Source organism: Chenopodium quinoa, unplaced genomic scaffold, assembly GCF_001683475.1.
Source record: "Chenopodium quinoa cultivar QQ74 unplaced genomic scaffold, ASM168347v1, whole genome shotgun sequence".
Taxonomy (NCBI): domain Eukaryota; kingdom Viridiplantae; phylum Streptophyta; class Magnoliopsida; order Caryophyllales; family Amaranthaceae; genus Chenopodium; species Chenopodium quinoa.
In genome coordinates, this window is record NW_018743574.1 from 3349015 (window position 1) to 3373239 (window position 24225).

Below are 24225 nucleotides of genomic sequence, written 5' to 3' on the forward strand. Positions count from 1 at the left end.
ACGAAGAGTCTATGAGCAAAGTTTGTTAATCTTATGAAATTACAATTTCAACGTAAAGTATTCCGTACATTCCATTATTAGTGGTCTTACCCTAAACTTGGGTTTAAACTTTAATTGGAGGGATAAGGAATTAAAGCAAAGCATAACAAATTGCCGTGATTGTTGACAACTTTGTGTGTCAATTTGTAGGTGTGTGGAGCCTAATCTCTAGAAAATGACATAATAGGGTAACTAGTAACTACATATAACTTGTATTGTGTAAATTTGTCAAATTTGATTGCATTGAGTAACTTGTAGTAATCTTGGAATAATTTGTTGTAAGATACAAACCTTATTTTAGATCGAAATGCTTATTGAACACGACTTATTAAGTTTTTTTTACACGAACACAAACCACAAATTTATTACTCAAGAAAGAAAAAAAATCAGTAAACCACAAATTATCATCCACAAAGAAAGAAAACCAGTAAATTAAACCACAAATCAATCAATAAAAAGATGGATAGAGAAGCAATTGTATGCCACGCGTCTTTTTGCTGAGCACACATATTCAATGATTGGCCTCCTCAAGTTGCCATGTCATTATCCACTCAAATAGAATTTGCCATGTCATTACAATATTATCCGTTTTTTATACGTGCTAATTTAAAAATAAACGGTATAGTTTTAACAATGATGATATGATGAACCAAAGTATTACTCCGTAATATGGTGATGAACAAAATAACATAAGTTTTGGGTACAATAATCATGTTATTTTTGTTTGATCTGATTTCGTTACACAGCGAATAAAGTATTTACAATCGCTACGAGTTTTTTATTTTTTTTTTAAAGTACAATATTAATCTGAACTCACAATTTATCAAATTGATTAATGTATATATTACCTCCATTTTATATAATATGCAACGATGATTAAATATTACCTATTCCCTTTATGTCAAATTGTTGTAAATAATACTTCCTCTATTTTCTTTTAATTGCAACACTTCCCTAAAAAGAAAATGTCACAATACTTGCAACACACTATAAAAGGAAAGTTACTTTAGGGAAAAACTGTACTATATTCCTTATTTAAAGCACATGACCCACTAAATTACACTTCTAACAACCACTCATCCTATTTTAAAGTTTATTATATCATGTAAACCCCACATTTCTTAATTACCGCGCTAAAGGGTGTGTTGCATCTAAAAGAAAACGGAACAAGTATGAAATAGAAGTAGCATTAAGAATAATATAATTCATGAAACTAATATGGTTAAAATTAATGATTTACTACATACAAGTATTTGTTATCAAATCCATTGACGACTTTAATGCTCCGTATTATCATGATTATTATAATTATAACTAATTGACAATTCATTGTATGGCTTAAAAACACATAAATAAGGGCCTGTTCATATTTACTTATTTTCAGTTCAGTTCAGTTCAATTCCAGTCAGTTCAGTTCAGTTCAGCTCTAATCAGTTCAGTTCAGTTCAGCTCTTAATTTTCCTCTCTCATAAAATATTCATTTTATCTTAGTTCAGTTCAGTTCAGCTCCAATCAGTTCAGTTCTGTTCAGTTCAGTTCATCTCAGTTCAGTAAATATAAACAAGCCCTAATTTTATGTTAGAGAAACCGAACACACCCTTAATATTACTCTGTATTAACATGAACGTCTTTATTTTAAAGTATCAATATATGTACCATGTACATTGCACAGGATTGAACACTAATTCATCTTTCAATATTACCCATAAATAAAAATAAAAATACAAAAAAATCTTAAAACAACGGAAAACAATTTGGGCCCTATTGGAGTATATTAAGGCTTAAACTTGCTCTCTCACTCCACCAGAATTTGTCAGTTGACAACATCCTTTCTTTGAGGAAGAGAGTTTGAGAGAGGGTTAATTATGGTAGGGTTGGAATTTTCCAGAAATTTGGTTCTCGAAATTTGAACTCAGTTTAGGATTACTACTCTTCTTTCTGACTCAATTTCTTCTTCAAAATTCTGGGGTTTTGTTTTTCAGTGTTTTTCATCATTTGATGTTGCTCAGATTTCTGGGTTTCTCCGATTTTTATCCAAACCCCTTGTTAATCTCTCCAATTTATCATTCTTTGATTGAATAAACAATTCTTGTTTCTGGGGATTTTTCCTTTTGATTTAATTTTGTACGATTATTTTAATGTAATTTTTTGTTTTTGTTTTTTCTTCTGCAGTTATATTTGTCTCTCTTTATTTTCTAAATTTGATAACTTATGCTTGCTGGGTACACTCATGTGTTGTAAATTATTGCCATGGTGTTGCCATAATTAGAAATTTTTGTCAGTTAAAAAACCAAAAAAAAAAAAGAGGGTCAGTAATTGATGAATTATTTGCAACTAGTTTCATCATGACTTGGATGTAACGGGGTTTTCGCTTTTTTCTGGTAAAAAAAATTCATATATGTTTGGAGTTTGAAGTGATTGGTTTCCAATTTGTGAGAAATCTATATGAAATTTCAGGTGAAAGCTTTAAGCTTTGAGAGGTTGAAGGAGATATTCCTCACCATATTCTTTGAAAGTGTTATTTTTAGGGTTTGAATTGAAAGAAATACTTCAACTTTGATATAAAGTCTTCAACTTTGATATAAATTCTTCAATTTATACTTATACCCATCTCACAAATTCAACCAAATTGTGTTTGGGAGTGTGAATTTTGCTCAAAATGGCATTTTCTAGGTTTCAATTGTGGGGAATGCCCTTGTGGGGTGGCAAGGAGGAGACAGAAAACGTCTCGAGTGTTCGTGCTTCGAATTCGATGCCTGATTATGGTTTTGGTGTTAGGGAGATTGATAGTGTGAAGTTCCCATTAAAGGGGACTAGGATTGCTTCATCTTCTTCTTCATCTACTCCTAGGAAGATTAAGAAGAAGTGGCATAGTAGAGAAGAGAGGAAGATTGAGAGAGAGCATGATGTTGTTATGGTTCCAAATGATGGGGTTTGCTTGTCAGGGTCCGAGTCTGATGATTCTGATTGGTCAATTGGGTGGTTGGAGCCACATGGACCTGATTTCTTGAGTGATGATGAAACTGATGATAGCTTTGCTGTTCTTGTTCCTTGCTATAGAAGGGGCCCAGTTGAAGGTCCTAATACTCAATTTCTGAATACTATCAAGAATCTTACTAGCGAGCCATTCACTGGTAACAATTCTTTTTCCTCAAATTCCTGTTATAATCTGTACTGTTAACTGTGTTATTAGTACTCTGTAATATTCTAGTATGGAGTTCAATTATTGTTTCATGTTCCAACTGTTGTTGATAGATGAAGACATGCTTGGATGTGGCAACTGATTGTTTGATTGTAGGCTTATGTTCTTTTTGGTTTAGGTGTTATTACAGGACATAGACTATTTAACTTGTTTAGTTGATGATAGTCTGTCTAATTTGTGTTTGATTGAAGGGTTCTTGTTGCTAGTCCCCTTACTAAGCCATGTGTTTGATTAATATTTTTGGTTAAACCTAACTGATTGTTGTGAGTGTCACTGCTTCCATTTTGCGGGTTCACAGGGTATTCGACTATTCGTAGTGTAATAGTCTTTGATTTCCTTGTCTTCCTACATGGATTATTTTCTACAGGCCAGTTTCTCCTTTTGGAGCTTCTTTACCTTTTTTTTTTTTTTGCCAGACAATAATGAAAACATTGCATCTCTAGTGCTTGTACTGCCTGGCATCTATAATGATGTTCTATGAGGTTTCATGTTGTGAAAATTTGCACTATATAGTGTAAATAGGTAGCACCGAAATGTTGTGGGCAACCTGAATCATTACTTATTTGGTGGGAATTTTCTGCTAGTTATACTTATGAATGGCAGTCACTTGTAAGGACTAAGGATAAAACTGTCAGGACTCTGACCATCTATATTGCTTATGAGTAATCATGTTACATTGCTTGTTTTTAAGATTTCATTTCAGGTTGTTGTGTATGGACTTTGGGAGAAACCAGTTATTATTGGTAGTGTCCAATTTTAATTCATGCAAAAACTGCTCCCCAAAGACCGTCTATTGGCTTTTACCATCATTAAGAACCAAAAAGTGTTGTTAATTAATACGTTTTTATCAATAATGTGTTAGTATAGCAAGAATTGTAATGGATGATTGAATGAATATGCATATATCAGCCAGAGAGGGCAATTATATAAAAGGAGGAATATTATTGTCTGGTAAAGGTTCTTTTTTTGGTTGCAAGAGACAATGGGATAATCTGGGTTTGAATGTATTGGAATTTCTTCATGTCTCTGCCTTTCTGGTCTGAGTTTGACGCAGGTTTTACTGTGTAATTTTATATATGGGTGTCAGACCCTGGTTCCTCGGACTTGAATGAGAAGTCATATAATTTGAATTGGGTATGCTCGTCTTTGTTCATCATTATTTCAGACAGTGTAGGATAATATACTGTGGGCCACTAGGAATTACTAAGTTCATGCTGATGCAAATGGTTGCCATGAGTTGAGAAGTTTGGGTGTATGCTCAAGGAGTGAAGGACTTTAGATTTGGAGGTTTCTTATGTGATTCATAGAGAAATTGAAGATAATGGAGTCTGGATTGTTTTGGGAAAAATTCCAAGTGTTAAAGAACTATTTGAATTAAGCAATAATATCATCCGACTTGATACTAATCAACTGATAAGAACCAAAGTAGCTAGTCATGTCTCCGTAATTGTTTTAAACTCTGACCATTTTGAGCTGTTGGAGATTTCTTACGAAGTGTTTTATTGTGAAGACCAAGCTGTTCAAATGTTTATTCAGCATATTGTGTTGAATTTATGTAAATTTCCACAGCTTGATATTGTTTCATTCTGTGTTTCTGTGTTGGAAATATCCTAGTTATAAGCTGTCTTACTCTAGAGAAACTGAATGTTTGCACCTTTGCAAAAAGATGTCTTCTATCTAATAACTTTTGATAATTTTGTTATGTTTGCATCTTGTCTTGTTCACGTCGTTGGAATATTTCTCTATTTGCTTACATTTTGGTATTGAAACTTCAATTTTTACAATTTTACTTAAAAACAATGTGATGAAACTTTGCAGAAGGGAAAAACCTGATGGACCAGTGGCTCTCCTCACTGCAAAACTTCTGAAGGCTCACCATCATAGTTTGTTAATAAATAAGGTGGTGGTTCTTGTCATGTGTTTAGAGTTTGAAGCAATTGGCCATTATATCTATGTTAAATATGAAGGTTTGTGGACACAATAAAGATGCTGCTACAGAAGAATCTTAAGTGTCCACAAGACCAGAAGCAGAGATGATCTAAGATGATAATCTGGACACAATAAAGATGCTGCTGCAGTGCTGCTATAAGGTTGTTCTTAACCGCGATTAATTCAAACCAAAATGGGTTGCTTGATCTTTTCCTTAATATTCTGAGCCATTGTATATACCATTAGAATGTAAATAATCTTGTAATATGATTATGCTTGATTTCCAGCTTCCATTCTGAAGTAGTCTGTAAATATTCAGCTCTTCTGTAGAACATTGCTCTTCCTACTAACAAGAGAAGCTTTTCTACTATTCGTTTGCAGAACCGACAGTTTGCATTCGATTGTAAACATATTGTTAATTACGGCGTATCTTCCTGTTATATGATGTATATAATCAACAGTTCCATAATTGTTATCTTATGCTTTGTGTGGTGTACCATGAAAGGTTCTAAGGTTGCGGTCGCAACGTGATTATAAGTGTAATCAGGGAGTTGCAGCAGGACTTGGGGCATCTCCAGCACATTGGAGGCTGTATATGGTACTTGACCATATTGCTATATTTCCTGTTGCTCTTTCTCTGGTGCAGCTGATCTGGTTTCAGACTGGAGGTCAACTTTATAACGTGCACTCTACTCTTTTTTTCATAGATGAATTGGTCAAGGTAATTAATTACTTAATGATCACTTAATCCGGTGTTTATTAAATATCGTATCGAATAAATTAGTGATTAGAATATGTGCATTATTATGTGATTCAAATCATTACCTTTGCTTTTCTTTTGCAAAAATTAATGGCTAATGCGATTCTCATATAGTGTCTTAGGTAAATGCCTATGTCAATATGTCATGATATGAACTGTGTCTTAGTGACGTTATATGTTACTATTATTGATAAGATATTTCATTTGGGATAATTATTATTAATGATGATTATATTACAGTAATATTAATACCCCTTTGCAATCATTGATTATGGTGATTAAGACATTTTTTATCATTCATCTTTTAAATATACTTGTATATACTTTCACTTGATTATAAACATTGATGAAAGAATGTTGGACGGTTATAATTAAATGTATACAATGTTACATGATGAGGCGAGTATTGATCAATTTAATTAAATAACGAGCATTGATCTAAATCTAAATGGAGTTCAGCTAACTCAGAATTTTGTGAAATGGGCTCAACAATGACTCTCATTCCAAGCAATACCCCCTTGATATTCCTGTGATAGGAAAATAAGGTGGGGCCCACCCCTTACCTAAAAAAAAAAAAAAAAAAAAAAAAAAAACTATACAACATTTTTTTTAGATAAAAATCTCAAGAAATTCACCTTTATTGCCCCAATCAAGTCTTAGGCTGTTGCACCATATTCATTTTATGTACAGATGTACACATGATTTACATTTTTCTTAAATTACTACACGGTACTTTGTGTTAAAAAAAAATTTGCAACGATCTAAAGTTAATAATTTGTAAATTGCAGTCATTTGTTTTTAAAAAAAGTTGTAAATTGAAGCCCAAAATTCTTATAAATTGTAAATTGCACTCTGATTTAACCTTTTCATCGGTTTACGTATCAAAAAATATTTGATTAAGGGTTCGTTTGACATTGCTGTGGTTTTCTGTTTTTTGGTTTCTAACAGTATATGATATGAGTCCCATAATGAATAAAAAAATTATATAAACTTATTAAAATTATGATAATTTTGAAAATTGACAACATAAAAGTGGAAATACCTTTTTTTTGTTTCCTGTTTTTGGTTTTCAAAAAAACAGGAAACTGATAACCAAAACTGATGCCAAACAAATCCTAAGGTTTTAGGGGCCATTTTAACTCTTAAGGGACCAAATTGAGCTCGGAATCAGCAAAAAAATAACGTAAGCGCTTCGTTTTGCGTAACAAAAATGTATCGATATGTGGGTAACTATTTTTGCTGTAAAAATGAGGCACTTACATTATTATTTTTTTGCTAATTTCGAGTTTATTTCGGTGCCTTAAGGACTAAAATGATCCCTAAAACCTTAATCGAATATTTTTCAATATGTAAATCGATAAAAAAGTTGAATCAAATTGAAATTTACAATTTATAAGAATTTTTAAGTTGCAATTTGCAAAATACAAACTTTAAATGGCTGCAATTGACAAATTTCCCTTAAAAGAAAGATTAAACCCAAAACATGTTCAGCTTTGACACAAAGTAAGAGAAATCTTGTACTTCTTTTCAAACACTTTTGTTTCATCCATGAACATATAGAATAAACATAATACGATTCATGATAAATACCATAATTACCATTTACAAAAACTAAAAATTTACCCTAGTAATGAAAACAACTCAACCACATAAAATGTGAAAAAATGAAAGAAAACTCTAAAGTAAACTGAAAAGGTTACCAAAGAAACAAGCAACTCTGTCTTGGTATTGCTAGGCAAACTTAAAACAGACACATGTAAGAAAAATAATTGCAAGAATTTCCTAGCTTTTTAGTGGCTTCCCTTTATTTATTTTTATTTTTGATTGTTTTAAAGGAGAAAGCAAAAAGAAATTAAAGGGTCATGGAATACTACAAGTACTATATTTGACAACCTTTACAACCGAAGTTTCCTCCATACCACAACCCCACATTATAGGGGGTATAGTCTTTGCACATTCCCTTAATTTATTTTATTTTTCTATTTCAGATTTTATTATTTTTCTCTCTCAAATATAATCAAAGCAAAAAAAGACCTTAAATTTTTTATCATATTGAGAATGAGAGATGGGATGAAGGAAGCAAAGAGAGAGTCAACTTAGAGAATGTACAAAGATAAACTAGTTTCTGGCATTTTTCGCCGTTGATCCAGGAGGATTGAAGAAAATCGTCGTAAAAGTATTCAAAGATCCGGCCAGAACTGAATAATGTTGCAGAGGGCAGCAAGCAATGCATACTCTTGGTGGTATGCAAGCCATGTCAGGACTAAACAATCCAAATGGCTGGAACAAAGTCTTCAAGGTATGTTTGTTTGACGTACCATTTTGCTTCTTTTTTTTCTATCATGTTTGATTATTTCTTCGGCCATTTTGTTTTCGATCATTCCTGCAACAAATGCATAATCAACATCTTTACTAATTCTGGAAAGGAATCAAAGGATGAAAAAGTCAAATGAGATCACATTGATCTCTAAAATTTTGATTGTAATGAAACAATAAAACTGGATTATATGTAATTAATGTAACATATCAGGAAATAGTATGATCATGCATGCAATAAATTCAGAAATTGTAAATTAAAGTTAAGGATATATTCATCTGTACTATAAATCGCATTAATCTTATAAGAATAAAATTGATGATGAAATAAGAAAGTTGCATACATGTATAAACTTTAGCTAAAAAAGAAACTTGATAAAATAACTAGTCTATGTATATAGCTTAATATAGGTGATTTTATGCCAAATAAAAAAAAAATTGCTAATTAACAAAAATGAAGATAAATGTGGATTCTGCAGTTCTACGGTTGATGAATAATTCAGAAGCATTGTGGCTAATGAAGAATATACTTCATCAGAATCTAAATAAACACATCTTGTAGATTCAAAAGCTCTTTAGAACTGTTTTATAGTTTAAAAATATACGAAGTATTTACCAAAGATTTTGTGACATGCTGCAGATATGGGAGATAAGGTGGAAGCTGTGCTTAAACTCATTGAAGAAGATGGAGACTCCTTTGCTAAGAGAGCGGAAATGTACTACAAAAAACGGCCAGAGTTGATAAACTTTGTCGAGGAATCTTATCGGGCTTACAGATCCTTAGCAGAAAGATATGACCATCTTTCGAAAGAGCTACAGAACGCAAACAACACACTCGCATCTGCATTCCCAGATCAGTACCAGTTTCCAATGGATGATGATGATGATTATAACACCTCGAAAATGCCTAGGAAATTTCAAGACAGATCACCCAACCCAAACATCCCACAAGCTCCACAAAAATTCCCTACCAAAAATATTAAGGCTATCATGGCATTAACATCAAAGTTGAAGAATAACCCAGCTCCTAGGAATATGCCTAAATCAGGAGCTCATGCTAAGAGATTACCGAAATCTGGTCTGACAATAACTGAGGCTATCAATGAGATTGACAAGCTTCAGAAGCAAATTCTGACTCTCCAAACAGAGAAGGAATTTGCAAAGAGTTCTTATGAAAACGGGTATGCCAAGTACTGGGATATTGAGGAACAGATAAGTACAACACAAGAAAAGATCTCAAAATTACAAGATGAATTTGAGGTAGCCCAAGTTATTGAGGATGATGAAGCACGGACTTTGATGGCTGAAGCAGCTATTAAATCATGCAACGATACCTTGGCACAGCTGCAGGAGAAGCAGGAGAGAGCAGAAGTGGAAGCAAAAGAAGAGCACCAGAGGATTAAGGATGCTCGTAACAAGTTAAATTCTCTCAAGGGTGAGTTTCAAGGCAATCCGACTGATGCCTCTGAAAGCAGAGATCCCTTGAAAGCAGAAGAAGATCAAACTGGCATTGATGATGAAGCAGCAGGTGGTTTGAAAGAATCTAAGGATCTAGAAATAATTCGGGACAAGATTAAAGAGCACTTTGATGTAGGTGAAACTGCATCGCTCAGTGTGTTAGAGATGGCTGAAAAGATCGATGAGCTAGTGAACAAAGTGATCAACCTAGAATCTTCTATGTCTTCTCAGACTGCTCTAATACATAGATTAAGGTCAGAAACTGATGAGCTACAAACGCAGATTAAGGGCCTTGAAGATGACAAGGCAAACCTGATCGCTGGTAAAACCAGATTAAGGTCAGAGACTGATGAGCTGCAAACGCAGATCAAAAGCCTTGAAGATGACAAGGCAAACCTGATTGCTGGGAAAACCACTCTAAGTGACAAGCTGGGTGAAATGGAAAATAAGTTGAGAGGACTTCAGGATCTAAATGATATCTTCGATAACCAAAATAACAGCCTAGAAAGGCATTCAACTGCAGTACACTCTCATCTTGATATCAACTCGAAGAAATCACATGATGTAAACATAGAGACAGAAAATAAGTTGAGAGGACTTCAGGATCTAAGTGGTAGCTTTGATAACCAGAATAACAGTCTAGAAAGTCTTTTAAATGAAAAGCACTCCCATCTTGATGTCAACCAGATGAAATCACATGATGTAAATCCAGATGAAGGAGAGGCCGAGCAATCAACCAAGTCCAGAGAAAATGTAGATTTAAAGAAAAGAGTAAGTGATACGAGTACCTCCAGTCTTACTCAAGATGAGGGACAGAAATTTGGTGAAACAGCTCTACTAGAGCCAAAGGTTGAATACTCACATCCTTTGGAGATAAATAATATTCATCCACAGGAATCTATACCAAGCACCATTGAGTATGATCAACCTCAAGAACAATCAAACAAGATAGAAGAGGAAGCAGTATGTTCTCAGGTAACTCAGATACAGGATCCTTCAATTCAGCCAACATTTCCGTCAAATACTCCTCAAGAGGTCGAACCAAGTCACTTGGTAGGCATGCGAAAAGATGAGCCATATGCACCCTCAGCAGTGCAACCACTAGAAGAAAGAAAAGAAGAATATGAGCCAGACTGGCAGCAGTTATTCACAAATGGTTTGCAAGGAAAGGAAAAAGTTCTTTTAGCAGAGTATACAGTAACTCTTCGAAACTACAAGGAAACCAAGAAGAAGCTTTGTGAAGTAGAGAAGAAAAATGAAGATAGCTTCTCAGAGATGAAGAGTTCTCTTGCCACAAAGGATGAAGAGATCCACTCCTTACGCCAGACATTGAGCCTTCTGCAAAAAAGGTTGGACGAACATAAAAGTGTAAAAGAGAAGGATATGGAGACCTCTCAAGAGCCATCACCTCCCCTTGAAGAAGAAGATGATGATTATGATATAAAAGTTATTTCTCCAAGTGAAGAACAAGAGATCTCACCAGTCGAACAGAAACTACGGGCAGAGATGGATCAGATCCTTGAGGAAAATCTAGATTTCTGGATGAGGTTCAGTGCTTCATTCGGTCAGATCCAAAAGTTTCAAAATGGAGTTCAAGATTTGCAAGCAGAATTAGCAAAACTTGAGAAGAAACATGAGAAGAAAGAAGGGAGTAGTCATGGGGGGGATACTCACAAGACGCTTTTGAAATCAGATGTCAGGCCAATATACAAGCACCTGAGAGAGATACAAACAGAGTTAACTGTCTGGTTGGAGCAAAGTGAAAATCTGAAAGAAGAGCTACAGAGAAGATTTTCACAGTTGTGCCACATTCAAGAAGAAATAAAGCTAGCTCTAAGTGATGGTGCCGAAGATGATGACATGAAGTTTACTAGTTTTCAAGCTGCGAAATTCCAAGGAGAGGTAGCAAACATGCAACAAGAGAATAACAAGGTTGCTGATGAGCTTCAAACCGGTATGGATTATATAACAAGTCTCCAACTTGAAATGGAGCGTACCATAGCCAGGTTGAATGATGAGCTAGGATTTTCTACCTCACAAAACCAATTTGAAAATGAGAGGTCTGGAAGCCGGGCTCGGGTGCCATTAAGGTCGTTCATTTTTGGGGTTAAACCACAGAAGAAAAAGCAATCAATATTTTCCTGCATGCATCCAGGAATGATGAATCGGAGATACCATCATCTAAGATCTGACAAGTCACCTTAGAATCACTAAGACATATTCTGCGCTTTTCATCAGATACATGTAATTTGACAGTATTGTATCTATGTTTCTGGTATTTGCTGATGATATTAGATAGAGGCTATAGGATCATCTGTTCAGTATTTATGCATTTTTGAGGAGAAATCAGTTGGTATGTGTAAATTAGTTTATAGGTGTTTTTATTTCCCCAATTCTCAGAAACACTCTTTAGTTTTGAGTCAGTGAAGTTTATTGATTATGACTTATGAGCGTGAAAGCAAAGATTTTCTCTAATGACAGAGACAAGAAAACAACCAGCTCACTTTCCCCCGTCCCTTCTAATGATCAAGTGGTCACTCGTTTTCAATTCCTAGTCCATATTTATGATTAATGACAAGTTTTGTCAATACTACCTACGGATCACTATATAACCCTTAGAAACTTGGGTCTTTCTGACAAAACCTTATTCCTCTGATTTATTCCAATTCAGTGAGAGAGCTCATACAAGAGGAAATCAAGAATTAGCCCTATCATTTTTATTTATATTGGTGGAGTCATGGAAATAAGCCTACAAAGACCTTTTTGTATTTCTTGCATAACCTCTTAAAATAAGGGTCGAAACATGAGATTATAAAGACTCCTAACTGTTTCTTGCATATCCTTTGTGTCCCACCCTTTATTTTGGACACATGACTAGCATACAATCAGACATTTAAAGATATGGCACATTGATGATGTGAGATAATCATATGCAATGGGACACAAGATGAGACACGCAATAGGAAAAATGCAGATTATGAAGCCCTTGATAAATTTTTTGGAACTGAAATGGAAACTTCAGAAAAAAAAATTCCCTATTTTTATCAAATTTGTGTGGTTTAAACTTTAAAGAGACGTCAACCAAGTTGAATTAGTTCATAATACATGTAAAGTCCTCAAAAAGAATTTTATATAGACCTAAAATATGATATGTTCACGCACAAGAAGTTCGTGAACCTGCAGCATTTGGGGCACCAAGTCTTGCAGAGTTGCAGTTATGTAGTGAAGGACACCTCTGATACCACTTTGGCTCCTCTTCCCTGAGCCATGTAAAGACCTATATGCTGCATCAAATCCTGCATTTAAAACACGAAAAGAACAAAAGTCAGCAATATCTCTCACAAGTCGCAACAATAAAGCATTTATAGAATTATTTTATTAGAAATTTAGAACTCTGGCAGAACTGTTTGATTGAACTACAAACCAGCAATTAGAATCTAACTATGCCAGATTCATATATCATTTAAACTCTGAAATTGTCGGTGCCTACATTTTCTCATCCAAAAACCTGAAAGGGGCATAATAATAAGCTTTAACAGATGAAGAGTCACTTAGAGCCCCAAAGCCTGAGGCCATAGGTACTATCCATCAGTTCAAGCATAGAAAAATTACTAAACTTTTCATACACCATAACCAGTGCTAAGGTTAAACTAACAAAGACGACTCAGACGGGAATGATCCGTTCTGCCCTGCTATACTGCAAACTACGTCTAATTGTCTAAATAACTCAACATGTGGTGTGAGATACATCAACATGTGAAATAAAGAGATATTTGATTACCTGCGGATGTGCTATTGCATCTTCAATGGTTTCTGAAATATGCACTGGAAGATCATATGTAGCACAAGCTCGCGAGTACACAATCACATCTTGCAGAGGAGCAAGGATGCCTCGATTTCTGGCTGAAAGTGCAGAGGATACAAAATCCAACACACATATATCTGAACATATACCGGCAACCAATACCTTCACCAAAAATATAAAAATTAATCATCATTCACACAATCTTCACTTCGCTCACTATTACTCGAATTTTCTAACATTTCAAACTTTACACCGGTACCATATGGTAACTACTACAACTTACAAGGTAGCTGATAAAATAGGAGTATTCAAATGCAGTGGAATATGAACAAAAGCAACACTACATCTGAAAACAATACAGAATTTCTTTCAAACATACTTCACACCTACATTTCAAACCACTATTCAAAAAATTGAACCAAGAATGCTATACAAGAGGTTTAAACCAACTTACAGCTTTAAGCTTGTTTGCTTTCACCCAATCAACAAACACATTGGATCCATTTTCCTCGATCGAACCGAGAAATCCATCAATGCAATCTTTAAGCCTCATTGTTACATTAGCTTCACCTTCCAACCATTCCAATTCTACCATTCACAACAACAATAACAATTAAGGCGCAAAATAAATAAAAATTTAAGATAGCTCCAATATGACAATGCACCAAAATCAAGTGCAACTCCTTTTTACCATTTGTTCATACACTATTTTTACAAACATTTAATAAACTTACGATAAATTCAAAATCATCATAAAAGCTCAAATTAATAAAATAAAAAAAAAAACCTGGAACAAATTTGGATTCCAAAGTGCCAGCAAAACAATGAGGAGGATAAGGAGGTTCAGGAATAAGAGGATCATGAGAATCAAGGAATGCGAAAACCGGCCATTTTTTATCGCAAAAAACCCTAGATAATTTCGCCGATTCTTCCACCATTGCCGCGATTTGCTCATTCGGCACTTTTGGAGCCTAAATCATCAATAAAAACGTTCAAAATCAATTCAATTTCCAACAAAAAACCAAAAATTCTGCAAAATCAATCGAAATGAAGAGAGAGAAGTAAGTACGAGGTTTCCGGCGCCGACGGTGCAGAAGCCATTGACGATGTCGACGAGAACAAGTCCGGTGGAGGAATCGTCGGACAAAAGCAGAGTATCGTGTTTCAAAGGAAGTTGTTTCTGAAGTTCATCAATGGTTTTTGATGTTGATGCTACCATTTTTATGGTTTTGAGTTGAGAATTTAGGGAGAGGAGAGAGAAAATGGCAAAGGAAGAAATCGGAGTTGGGAGAAGTTTGACGGAGGAATACGTTGATTTGATTGTATAAAGTTAAAGTATAAACTTGCTGGAGGATCTATATAATAGACCAACCTGAATAGCGTGATAGTCAACGAAACTTCTTTTTCAATTACTACGTACTCCAATTTAGTCAATATAGCGATAGTTTGTTTGATGGGTTTTTTCCATTAAACGGGTTTAATCTATCGTACATTCGTACAATCAAAAATCGTTGGTTTGTGCTCTTAAAAAAAACATTATTTGTGTGTAAATAACATTTAGTAAATGTAATCTAAGTTGATGGAGAATTAACAATGATCTTAAAGAAAACAAACGCCAAGCTTATTCTAAATGCAAATATTCATAATTTACTCATGGATTACCTGCATATCATCCTCTAGATCAATGTTATATTGTGCTAAGCTTATGTTATTGTCATCATCTCATCAAATCTACTCCAAATCAATGATACTGTGAATTTTGTCATTTTTATCCCATGGATGTCAACTAGTTTAGTTGGTTAAAGTCTTAAAGTGTTACTTAAAACATGAGATTGAATCTCGTCTATATCATTACTTTTAAGATCTCTCAACCAAAAAATATCATTTAAATCAAATCTCATCTTTGAAGATACTTAATTTGAGACTACTTTGAGTTCAACAATGTAGTATTATGTGTTTCACATTCTTACTTTAAAATTCGTGTTAATTTAATTTGAAACTAATGTTATTCATTTTAAGTTCTAGTGTAAACTGATCGGATCATTGGAGTACTATTTAACTGATACACGAATGTTTTTGTTCTTTTTGGGGCTTGCCCCTCTTTTTCACCAACAAAAAAGGACTTACCTACCATTTTGCAATATTACCAAAACAACAAGCTTGGCCTCTTTGGCACCAAAATCTCATAGACTCCAAAATGTCATCACTCATCACAGTCATCAGGTCACAATTCAACAGAAACAGAATCCTGGGCCCATGAATTTTTTTCTGAAAACAGAATAGCAACTACCAAGGCAAACAGAATCGTTTTGCGATATACAAGTAAAATTTTATTTTCTGTTGTCTTTCTGTTGCATCCCAAACAGAGTCCACAAGGTTGCTTCATACTCCGTACTTCGTATTTGATTATCTCTCCTGTTATAACTCGAAAGAGTTAAAATAACTAGAAAAAGCGGTACTGACATTGGTGGTTGTGGTAAATAATCTATAGAAGGGGGTGTTATAATTTAACATTATCAAACATGCAATTGTCACTGTACAAACAACATGAACTACTAAAAGGCTAAAACTATAACATGACTACATGAGACTCGAAAGCAGCTAATGAAAAGGCTTTTTCATAATATTTTGCCCTTGCCTTTCCCTTTGTCAGCATCATCTTGTGGGAGCTGCTTGCCCATAAGACCAAGCAGGTTGGAAGCAGGACCGGGGAGGCCCTGCTGAGAAGAAAATGAATCAAGCAAGCTCTTCACAAGATTCACATCTACATCCACCGGAGTAAAGTCCTCGTCCATGTCTTCTGTAGCATTTGACATACCCTGTACACCAAAATCAATCAGCAATAGGAACCTTATTTCTATACTTCATATTGTATTCTAAAAATCCCCTCAGAAAAATTAATTTACAATAAATGCTGGAAATGAAAGTACTCTGTACAAGGGCAATCAACCAAGAAAAAATAAAAAGGGATCAAGGAAAAAAAAGGATCAAGAAAAACCTCATCTTTCTTTAGAGATTGATCAGTTGCCCGTACAAAGCTCTTCTTAAGAGTAGAACTTCTCAGCTCTTCATTAAGAGCATCTGTATAAGCATTCATAAAATCCCCCTGCTTCTCTTCACCATGCTCTTCAGGTTCTTCCATATCACTCTCGTCCTCGGACTCATCTGCACAATTTGATCACCAGTCAAACCTAATCAAACAAAACACATGCAAATATGCCTATGCGTAGAAGGTAGCCAATACTTTTTTCCCCCTGAAACCTATGACCTCCTCCTCTTGGAGTGAGGATGTACAACAGTTGAATCATTAACATTAAGCTAGAGTATAGCCTGGTTGGCATTTTTGAGTGGAAAAAACCCAATTTAACAGATCATACCCCCAAAGGCCCAACCTCCCTAAAGTAATAAATCATACCAAAATCCATGTCAGAAGATCCTTCCTCTGCATCATCTTCACCACCAGGAGCCCTTGTTACTGATTCAAGCTCTTTCATGAAACGATCCATGTCAAATTCCACATCTTTCAGGTCTCTAAGATGGAGAAAACAAAATCAATTAAACTTTAAGCACAAAAACACAATTAATAGACGCCTTTTTCCAGAGGAATAAGCATGAGTAATCATTTTTCACCCCTTAAAGCACAAAAACACAATTAATAGACACCTTTTTCCAGAGGAATAAGCATGAGTAATCATTTTTCACCCCTTAAAGCACAAAAACACAATTAATAGACACCTTTTTCCAGAGGAATAAGCATGAGTAATCATTTTTCACCCCTAATGCTGCTGGTTATGTTGATTATCAAACATTTCAGTATGCACACAAACAAAGAACAGCATTCCAACTAGCTAACCTATAAACATGCAATGGCAAATGCCAACGATTTCTTCAAACCCCCCACCCCCCACCCCAACCAAAAAAAAAAAAAACTCGTAATAATAAATAAAGTTCTGTAGATATAACTTCTGTAGTGCTACTGAGCATTAGTACAAGCTGTCAAATAAAGTTTTAACAGGACACTTACTATACTGAAGATTTTTCAAGAGAAATGCCTCTTGTTCAACAAAAGTTAATACGAAGAACTACTTTTGAATAATTTACTTGGACTTGGGTGCAAGTGTCGGAATGGACGCATCTCCATGTGTGAGACTGCTATTATATGAAAAGTTTATGTGGTTTTGGTTCAAAATGAAGTGCAGTGTCCATAGTCCATAACTATGTCAAAGATAGGAACAAGCATGAGAAATTGGGATAAGATAAAGAGTCAGATGAGAGATCAAACCATTTACCATATTGACAAGATATCATTTCCTTGGACCAATGAAATAAAGGGCAGATCCAATAATAATGCCCAAACAAATTATGCCTCAATTACATAGAATACTTGTGAAGTCCAAAAAGTCCTACAAGTGAGAAAAAAAAAAAAAAAAAAAAAAAAAAAGATATCTTTGTAGGAATGCATGAGCAGCCTAAATAGAAAGGAAGCAGTATCCATATGGGAGTTCTCAGAGAGACTTCGCACCGAATTTACCAATAAGCAGAGAGGAGATTTATATACAACATATTGACATGAGATCAATCTTCTAGGAGTTAAGGCTTAACAATTAAAGCACTAGGTGTCATCAAGTGACTAAAAAGGCATCAAATTTGAAAATGCTGTCAACAACACCAGTCTGCATCAAAGCCCAACAAGTAAACATCACAACAGAGTAGGAAACACTTGGCACCCCCACGTGGAGTATCAACAATCAAGTCTACATCTCAAAGTTTCAAAACACTAATCAAGTGGATTAATCAAACTAAAAAGCACTACAGAAGTACAGAGCAAGAAGTCATTTGTACAAAATGTATCAAGTTACCAAGGCAAACAGATAATGATAATAATAACCAGATTCTATCAAAGGCAAAAGGAAGAAAATCAAAGCTAGTTTGAAGTATGCAAACCTGTCATCAGGTACTTCTGCTCCTTGGTAACTTGATACATTTTGTACAAATGACTTCATGGACTTTGCTATTTCTCCTAAATCAAAATCGTCCTTATTCAGGTTGGATGAATCATCATCATTGACCTTATCCTTTCCTTTCTGTTTCCTTTTCTGTCGTTGCTCATAATTGTCCATTTCCTTTTGTCTTTCCTCAAGAACAGATTTCAACTCTTCTTCCCCGCCATAAAGCCAAGAATCATCATCAGATGAAGGCACTTCTTGATCCTTGAAATCATCAGGGGAGTGTGATGAAGCAAGAATCTCATCTATTCTCTTCACTGGAGCACTTAAAATTTCACTGTTTCATTCAAAAGATATTAATTATTGAAAGTCAGGAAAGATAGGTTTTAACATAACATACAGATGCAAAATAAGCATTGTCAATTCAAACAACAAATGCAAGAGCATCAAAATTTAACCTAGACTAAGGATACAAATCTTTTAATTGGTCTAAATAAGGTAAGCTATGAATGTTCTTTTTCCAAATTTTTGTTGCGGCCACAATTTGTGGACATATAGCAACTGTTTCCCAAAACAGTTAGATATGAGAACACTATGTGCATATTAAAACAAGAAATTACACGGGTAAAATATAACAAGTGAGCTTAAAAAACAGTTTCAGGCACTGAAAAGTGAAAACATCAACCAAAGTTGAAGATTTTGATAACTAATAACCAGTATTATACCTGGCCCTATAATGCAAGGCACTCTTTCTGTAGTACTCCTCTGCCTTCTCCATCAATTGCTTGTACTCTTTAGATCCTGGAAGCAGTCCTTTGAAGTACCCACTCTTCTCCAAACTCTCCCTAAATGCCTCCCAAGTACCTCCTTTTCCTTCCTCTCCCTCCCTCTTCCTATGCTGATAAACCATTTCAAACCCACAAGCAATCTTCATCCCCAGTTCAGCCTCTGTGTATGTAGTCTGATCTGTCCTTGGTGGCATGGGAGGCATGGGATAACACTTAGGAGCCTGAAACTTCTGCTGCAACAATTGAGCATACATTGCCCTCGACATCTTCACAGATACCAGAACCAGCTCCTCCTCACGACCCTTAGGCAAAAACTTCTCCATGTTTGCAGCATATTTCATTGAATCAATATCACGGTCATAAAATCCCTCAACTGCCAAGGAAATAAGACAGGGCTCATGCCTCAATACCTACATTAAAAAATGTAAAAATAAAAATAAAATAAAATAAAATAAAAAACAACTCAATGAGATCTAGAAAAATGCAAAACGTAAGGAGTCTGACCCTGCAAGAAAATGAAAAATATAAAAAGTAATAGCTCATCTTTTTGTACTCTTGAAGGTAAAAAGTAATAGCTCAACTTTCATAGGATTATCTTAGATACCCCTACGAATGTGGTCAATTATACTAACTTGAACTTGAATCCCTGATAAACACATTGAACTCCCCATATTTATCATTAAGTAGTTTGTATGTAAAAATCATGTTTCACTTTATCAATTTCTTTCTCTTTTCTATTGTTATATCAACCTCTCTTCTATATCTACTAAGGGGACGTTTGGTTCATGAAATATAGGAATGAGGTATGGATTTGGAACGATTTAAACCCATATCATGTGTTTGGTTGATGATTTTATAATTTTAAATCCAAAAACCCAAGGGGATTGTGGGTTTGGGCCATACCAATACTTCAAGTATCAAATTAAAGAAGAAAAACTCATTCCAGAATTGAACCGAACACTTAGTAGTTAGTACTAAGAATTAAAATCCAAACATAAATCATCATAGCTTCATTCTTGATTCCAACCCCATACCATCATGCAAACCAAAACACTCCCTAAGTCTTATAGACAAACTGACAATTGCACGGATTAAAAACTGTCAAAATCATCATTTTATTCTTGTCCAAACGTATAAACAATAATATAACCAGACTTCCAAAGTTGAAGCCCAATCTATACTTCTAATCAATCATTTGAAGCAAATGTAAAACCTTCTCATTGCTTCAAAATTAAAATTCATCGTGTCTACACTACTAAGCTTAAATGAAGTATAATTTGAAAATCATACATACTTCATTGCATCCAAATTATCGACTGGACGACTGGTTCAAATAAACTAAACTAAAGTTAATTCCAATCAAATTGCATTAGGTTAACATAAAATAACGATTATAAGTAAATACGGAGTAAAAAACAATAATAGGTCAAATTAATCACCTGAGCAACAGAAATCGGAACCCTAACCCTAACACGATGAATATTCCGCCTCGCTCTTTCAGGATACTCCGAAATCCGACCCTTAATCGCCGACTGAACCGAATCCGAAGCCCTAGTAACCTCAGGATGCTCAATCAACAACTTAAGAGCATCTTTCAAAGTAGGAAGAGAAGGAAACTTCTTCTTCGGAATAATATGAACTTCATTTTTCCGAATAAAAACGCGATTATTTGAATTTTCTGGATTAATCCAACGAGGAAGATGAAAGGCGGCTTCAATTAGCAGAAACTCACCATCAGAATCCCAAACACGAATAGAAAGAGAAGGAAATGAGAGAGAAATATGAAAGAGAAGGAAGACAACGAACCACTCGTCGTCGAGGTTGTCGCCGTACCGAAGCTTTCCATGGAGGTGAGGGAGGTCGTCGGAGGAGGAGAGAGAAAGGGAGAAAGGTTCGTGTTGCCAAATGTAGTCGGAGGTGAGAGGAGAGAGAGTGGTGAGGATTTGGAGGTGCAGAGCTTGGAGGTCGTCGGCAATGGCGGAAGAAGAAGTTGAAGAGAGAGAAGAGTCGGAGTAGATGGAGTAGAAGACGGTGTCGTCTGGAAGTCGGGAATGTTTGGTTGAGAAAGGATCTTCGAAGGTTTGGTAATGGTGGTTTTCCGCCATTGTTGAAGGTTGGAGAAGCTTTAAAACTATGTCGCTTTAATTTAGAGAGAGAAAGTAAACCCCGCGCTTTGTGGTTTTGTTTTGCTTGTGGACTTGTTGAGGAGTAGTTGAGTTGCTTCTTGAGAGTTCTCATTTCAACCCATATTTTTTGGTAGTCTAATGGCGGTGTCTAAAAAATTCACTCAACAGTCAACACTTCATTTGACAAGATTTCGAGTGTTTTATGAGACAACAAGATTATCAAATGAGTCAAGTTTTAATGCTATACTTTTGTGTGTTTTTTTGTTTTTTTTGTTGCATGTGTATAGAGAATAAAAAGAATAATGATGTAGACAAAATTTGATCTCAGGTTTTGAATGCCGTCAAAAAGTATAATAAAGTTTTGTGATAAGAAATCCAACGTACGAGGGAGCATAACTCTTTCAATAACATGATAAAAAAACTCATTTTACACCTAACATTTACTTGTTATTTGTCACAAATTCATTTTTAGAGGATCACACGTTCTTGAAGAAAGTATAAAGCTAATGATAAATATCAAGCCAATATTTCTTATGTTCACTTGGCAAGTAATTAATGGTTTTTAGCCACAAAGTATGAGGTTAACGATAAGTGTGTCTTTTGTTTAATAGTGGAGGATAGGGAAGATACTAGAGGGAAATTCAGTTAGAAATACAAGGAAAATAAGAGGTGGAAGATTTTTTTTTTATTTTTTATTTTTTGACAACAGTCCAAAAAGGATGCTAGTTCCCAATTGACTCAAGACTACTAAGCGAAAATTTAACTCTCTGAAGCCAGACTAATACAAGAACTAAATTGGGGATTGGGGGTACAAACATTGTAAACTACTTGTCGATGCAAATAAGGGGGTTAAGGGATTTATTGAGTATATATCGTCGATACTAAGAGGACCTAAGTAGCCTCTTAACCACAACACCGATGGGACCATGGGCAAGAGATCGGCCCATGGGACCATTATTGTGTTTTCGTCAGTTGGGTGTTCACTAGTATCACTTAACCAGATTAATATAAAGCTCTTTAGGGGGCAGGTGCTTGCTCATGGGTTGGTGGCCATCCTTGGGTGGCGTCATGGCCAAGGATCATGAGCGTAGCCTTGGACATAGGATAGCCTATGGGGGCTATGGCACGATGGGATTTGGTTAGGGGGTTGGCTTAAAGTTATGACTTGATCCAAGTCGGTGCACCATGGCTGGAACACATTGGCTAAGATTTGTGAGGCTCTGGGAGTCTAAGCATAACTTAGTGTGTGTGTGGTTGATAACTAGAGTGAACCCTATTTACAGGGATCACGAGTGGGGGTAGTTACTTGACGATTACTTGGGTGACTTAGTGGAGAACGTGGGTTGACGGTTACCCGCGTAATGGGGATCATGGGAGACGGTTACCACGAAGTGATAACCGCTCATCAGTTGAGAAGAATGTGGGATGGCGTGGCATCCATCCCTTATTTCTAGGAGGGGTTGGTAGTGGAGAAGTGGGCGGTTATAGTAACCACACACGAAGCCCACTACTCTCCCTTAAGTGGCAAACATGCATGCAAGACAGTGAGACACGTTGTATTCCTATTTGGCCGGGATGTGGCCAACTCTTGAGTAGTATAAATAGAGGACTTGCCCCATTCGTTGGGCACTCACTTATTCGGGCTCATTGCCTTGTATTGTACTCTCATTCTCAAAGTGATAATAAGTAGTCTTGTTTTTGCCTTAATTTGCTTGTCTTGCCTTGGTTATCGTAGTAGGTTGGTATAGACGCCATCACGGGAACCTCCTTGGTCCCTAAGTTAGAAAAAAAAAGTTACTCCGTAGTTTTTAAATTTTCCCTTGACAGATGGAGTAGTGGCTAAAGCATTAAGCATAGCGACTTAAATTGATAGCATTAGGAGGGGGGTTCGTCAGCCTTGTTCGGTTATTCCCATGTCCCCAACCCCCTAAAAAAAGTCAACAAGTCAAGAACTCCTGAGTTCCTTGACTTTGGACATTCCAGTCCCCACCCGCCACCTCATATCATAAATCTACCCTCTATTTTTCTCTCCCCTTTCCCAAAAAAAAATAAAAAATAAAAAAAAGATAAGGATGTGCTACAATCACGAAGAAGAATGGCGACGAGAAAAAGACAATCACACGCCGCCACAATCGACGGCCGCCGCCGTCGCAAGATCGGTTGCTCTTCTCGAGGATTTGAGAGCGCGAGCAGCTGAGACCGAGTTCAGACTCCAACAAGCCAGGGCTAGAGAAGCCGCCCTCACTCGTCAGCTTCATGAAACAAAACGCTTCGTTTTAGTCATGGAGATCATTGAATCCTACCTTCAACGACGCTTCCTTCAACAGCAACAACTCCTCGCTCGCCTCCTCTCCCCTGTATCTGTACCCCCTCAATAAACTTTTTACCTTTTTTTTTTTTTTTTTTTTTGTTGTTGTTGTATATATTTTATGTTTGATTTTCATTTTTTTTGCTTTATTGATAAAAACAAAAAATTAGGGTTCGTGTTGTATAATTTATCAACTAATTTATAAGAAATCATTTCTCTATTACAAGATTCATTTAATTTCTTTTGTTTTTAATTGTGTGTGGAATTTAGGGGTTTTCTATGATTATGATTCTTATGCTGTCAAATTTATTTATTTTTGGTTCGAAACAAAAATTCAAGTTAGTTGATTTGTGTTCATTAATTTTTAATTGGAATGCTGTTGTGAATTTGTGATATGGAAATATAATGTTTGCTAACTAAATTTGGACTGCTCTTGTAATTTGTTGTTGTAGAAAATTGTCTAAATTCATTGATGTTTTGTGATCTTTAATGTATTTTCTGCAACATGTTTTGTAGTCAAATCAAAGCATATTTGATTATTTTTGTGT

General features: G+C 35.4%; 5 protein-coding genes across 7 annotated transcripts; 3 read left to right on the forward strand and 2 right to left on the reverse strand.

Moving 5' to 3' along the window:
- The first annotated feature begins 1670 nt into the window (after positions 1–1670).
- LOC110682082 lies at positions 1671–5639 on the forward strand. The gene is made up of 2 exons (XM_021858316.1): positions 1671–3173; positions 5060–5639. The coding sequence occupies exons 1-2, from the start codon at positions 2699–2701 to the stop codon at positions 5107–5109; spliced, it is 525 nt and encodes a 174-aa protein (XP_021714008.1). The 5' UTR covers positions 1671–2698; the 3' UTR covers positions 5110–5639.
- Positions 5640–7325: 1686 nt separating this feature from the next.
- LOC110682083 (protein NETWORKED 2D-like) lies at positions 7326–12239 on the forward strand. Its single transcript, XM_021858317.1, has 2 exons — positions 7326–8229; positions 8887–12239. The coding sequence occupies exons 1-2, from the start codon at positions 8136–8138 to the stop codon at positions 11907–11909; spliced, it is 3117 nt and encodes a 1038-aa protein (XP_021714009.1). The 5' UTR covers positions 7326–8135; the 3' UTR covers positions 11910–12239.
- LOC110682084 (nicotinamidase 1-like) lies at positions 11223–14855 on the reverse strand. 3 transcript variants are annotated; one of them, XR_002503374.1, is made up of 7 exons: positions 14579–14855; positions 14297–14480; positions 13964–14097; positions 13486–13671; positions 12882–13000; positions 11379–11420; positions 11223–11259 (listed from the first exon to the last, which is right to left on the reverse strand). XR_002503374.1 is itself a non-coding variant. In XM_021858319.1 (6 exons), the coding sequence occupies exons 1-5, from the start codon at positions 14726–14728 to the stop codon at positions 12920–12922; spliced, it is 735 nt and encodes a 244-aa protein (XP_021714011.1). In that variant the 5' UTR covers positions 14729–14855; the 3' UTR covers positions 11351–11420; positions 12882–12919. The 3 variants fall into 3 exon arrangements, 2 of the variants coding, with proteins under 2 accessions (XP_021714011.1, XP_021714010.1); XM_021858319.1 differs by lacking the exon at positions 11223–11259 and having other exon boundaries at positions 11351–11420; XM_021858318.1 differs by lacking the exons at positions 11223–11259; positions 11379–11420 and having other exon boundaries at positions 12661–13000; positions 14579–14854.
- Positions 14856–15949: 1094 nt separating this feature from the next.
- On the reverse strand, positions 15950–22417 carry LOC110682086 (protein ecdysoneless homolog). Its single transcript, XM_021858322.1, has 6 exons — positions 20683–22417; positions 19181–19653; positions 18454–18792; positions 16925–17040; positions 16508–16674; positions 15950–16328 (listed from the first exon to the last, which is right to left on the reverse strand). The coding sequence occupies exons 1-6, from the start codon at positions 21346–21348 to the stop codon at positions 16128–16130; spliced, it is 1962 nt and encodes a 653-aa protein (XP_021714014.1). The 5' UTR covers positions 21349–22417; the 3' UTR covers positions 15950–16127.
- Positions 22418–23114: 697 nt separating this feature from the next.
- LOC110682088 (protein SKIP34-like) lies at positions 23115–23917 on the forward strand. The gene has a single exon (XM_021858328.1). The coding sequence runs from the start codon at positions 23442–23444 to the stop codon at positions 23745–23747; it is 306 nt and encodes a 101-aa protein (XP_021714020.1). The 5' UTR covers positions 23115–23441; the 3' UTR covers positions 23748–23917.
- The last annotated feature ends 308 nt before the right edge of the window (positions 23918–24225 follow it).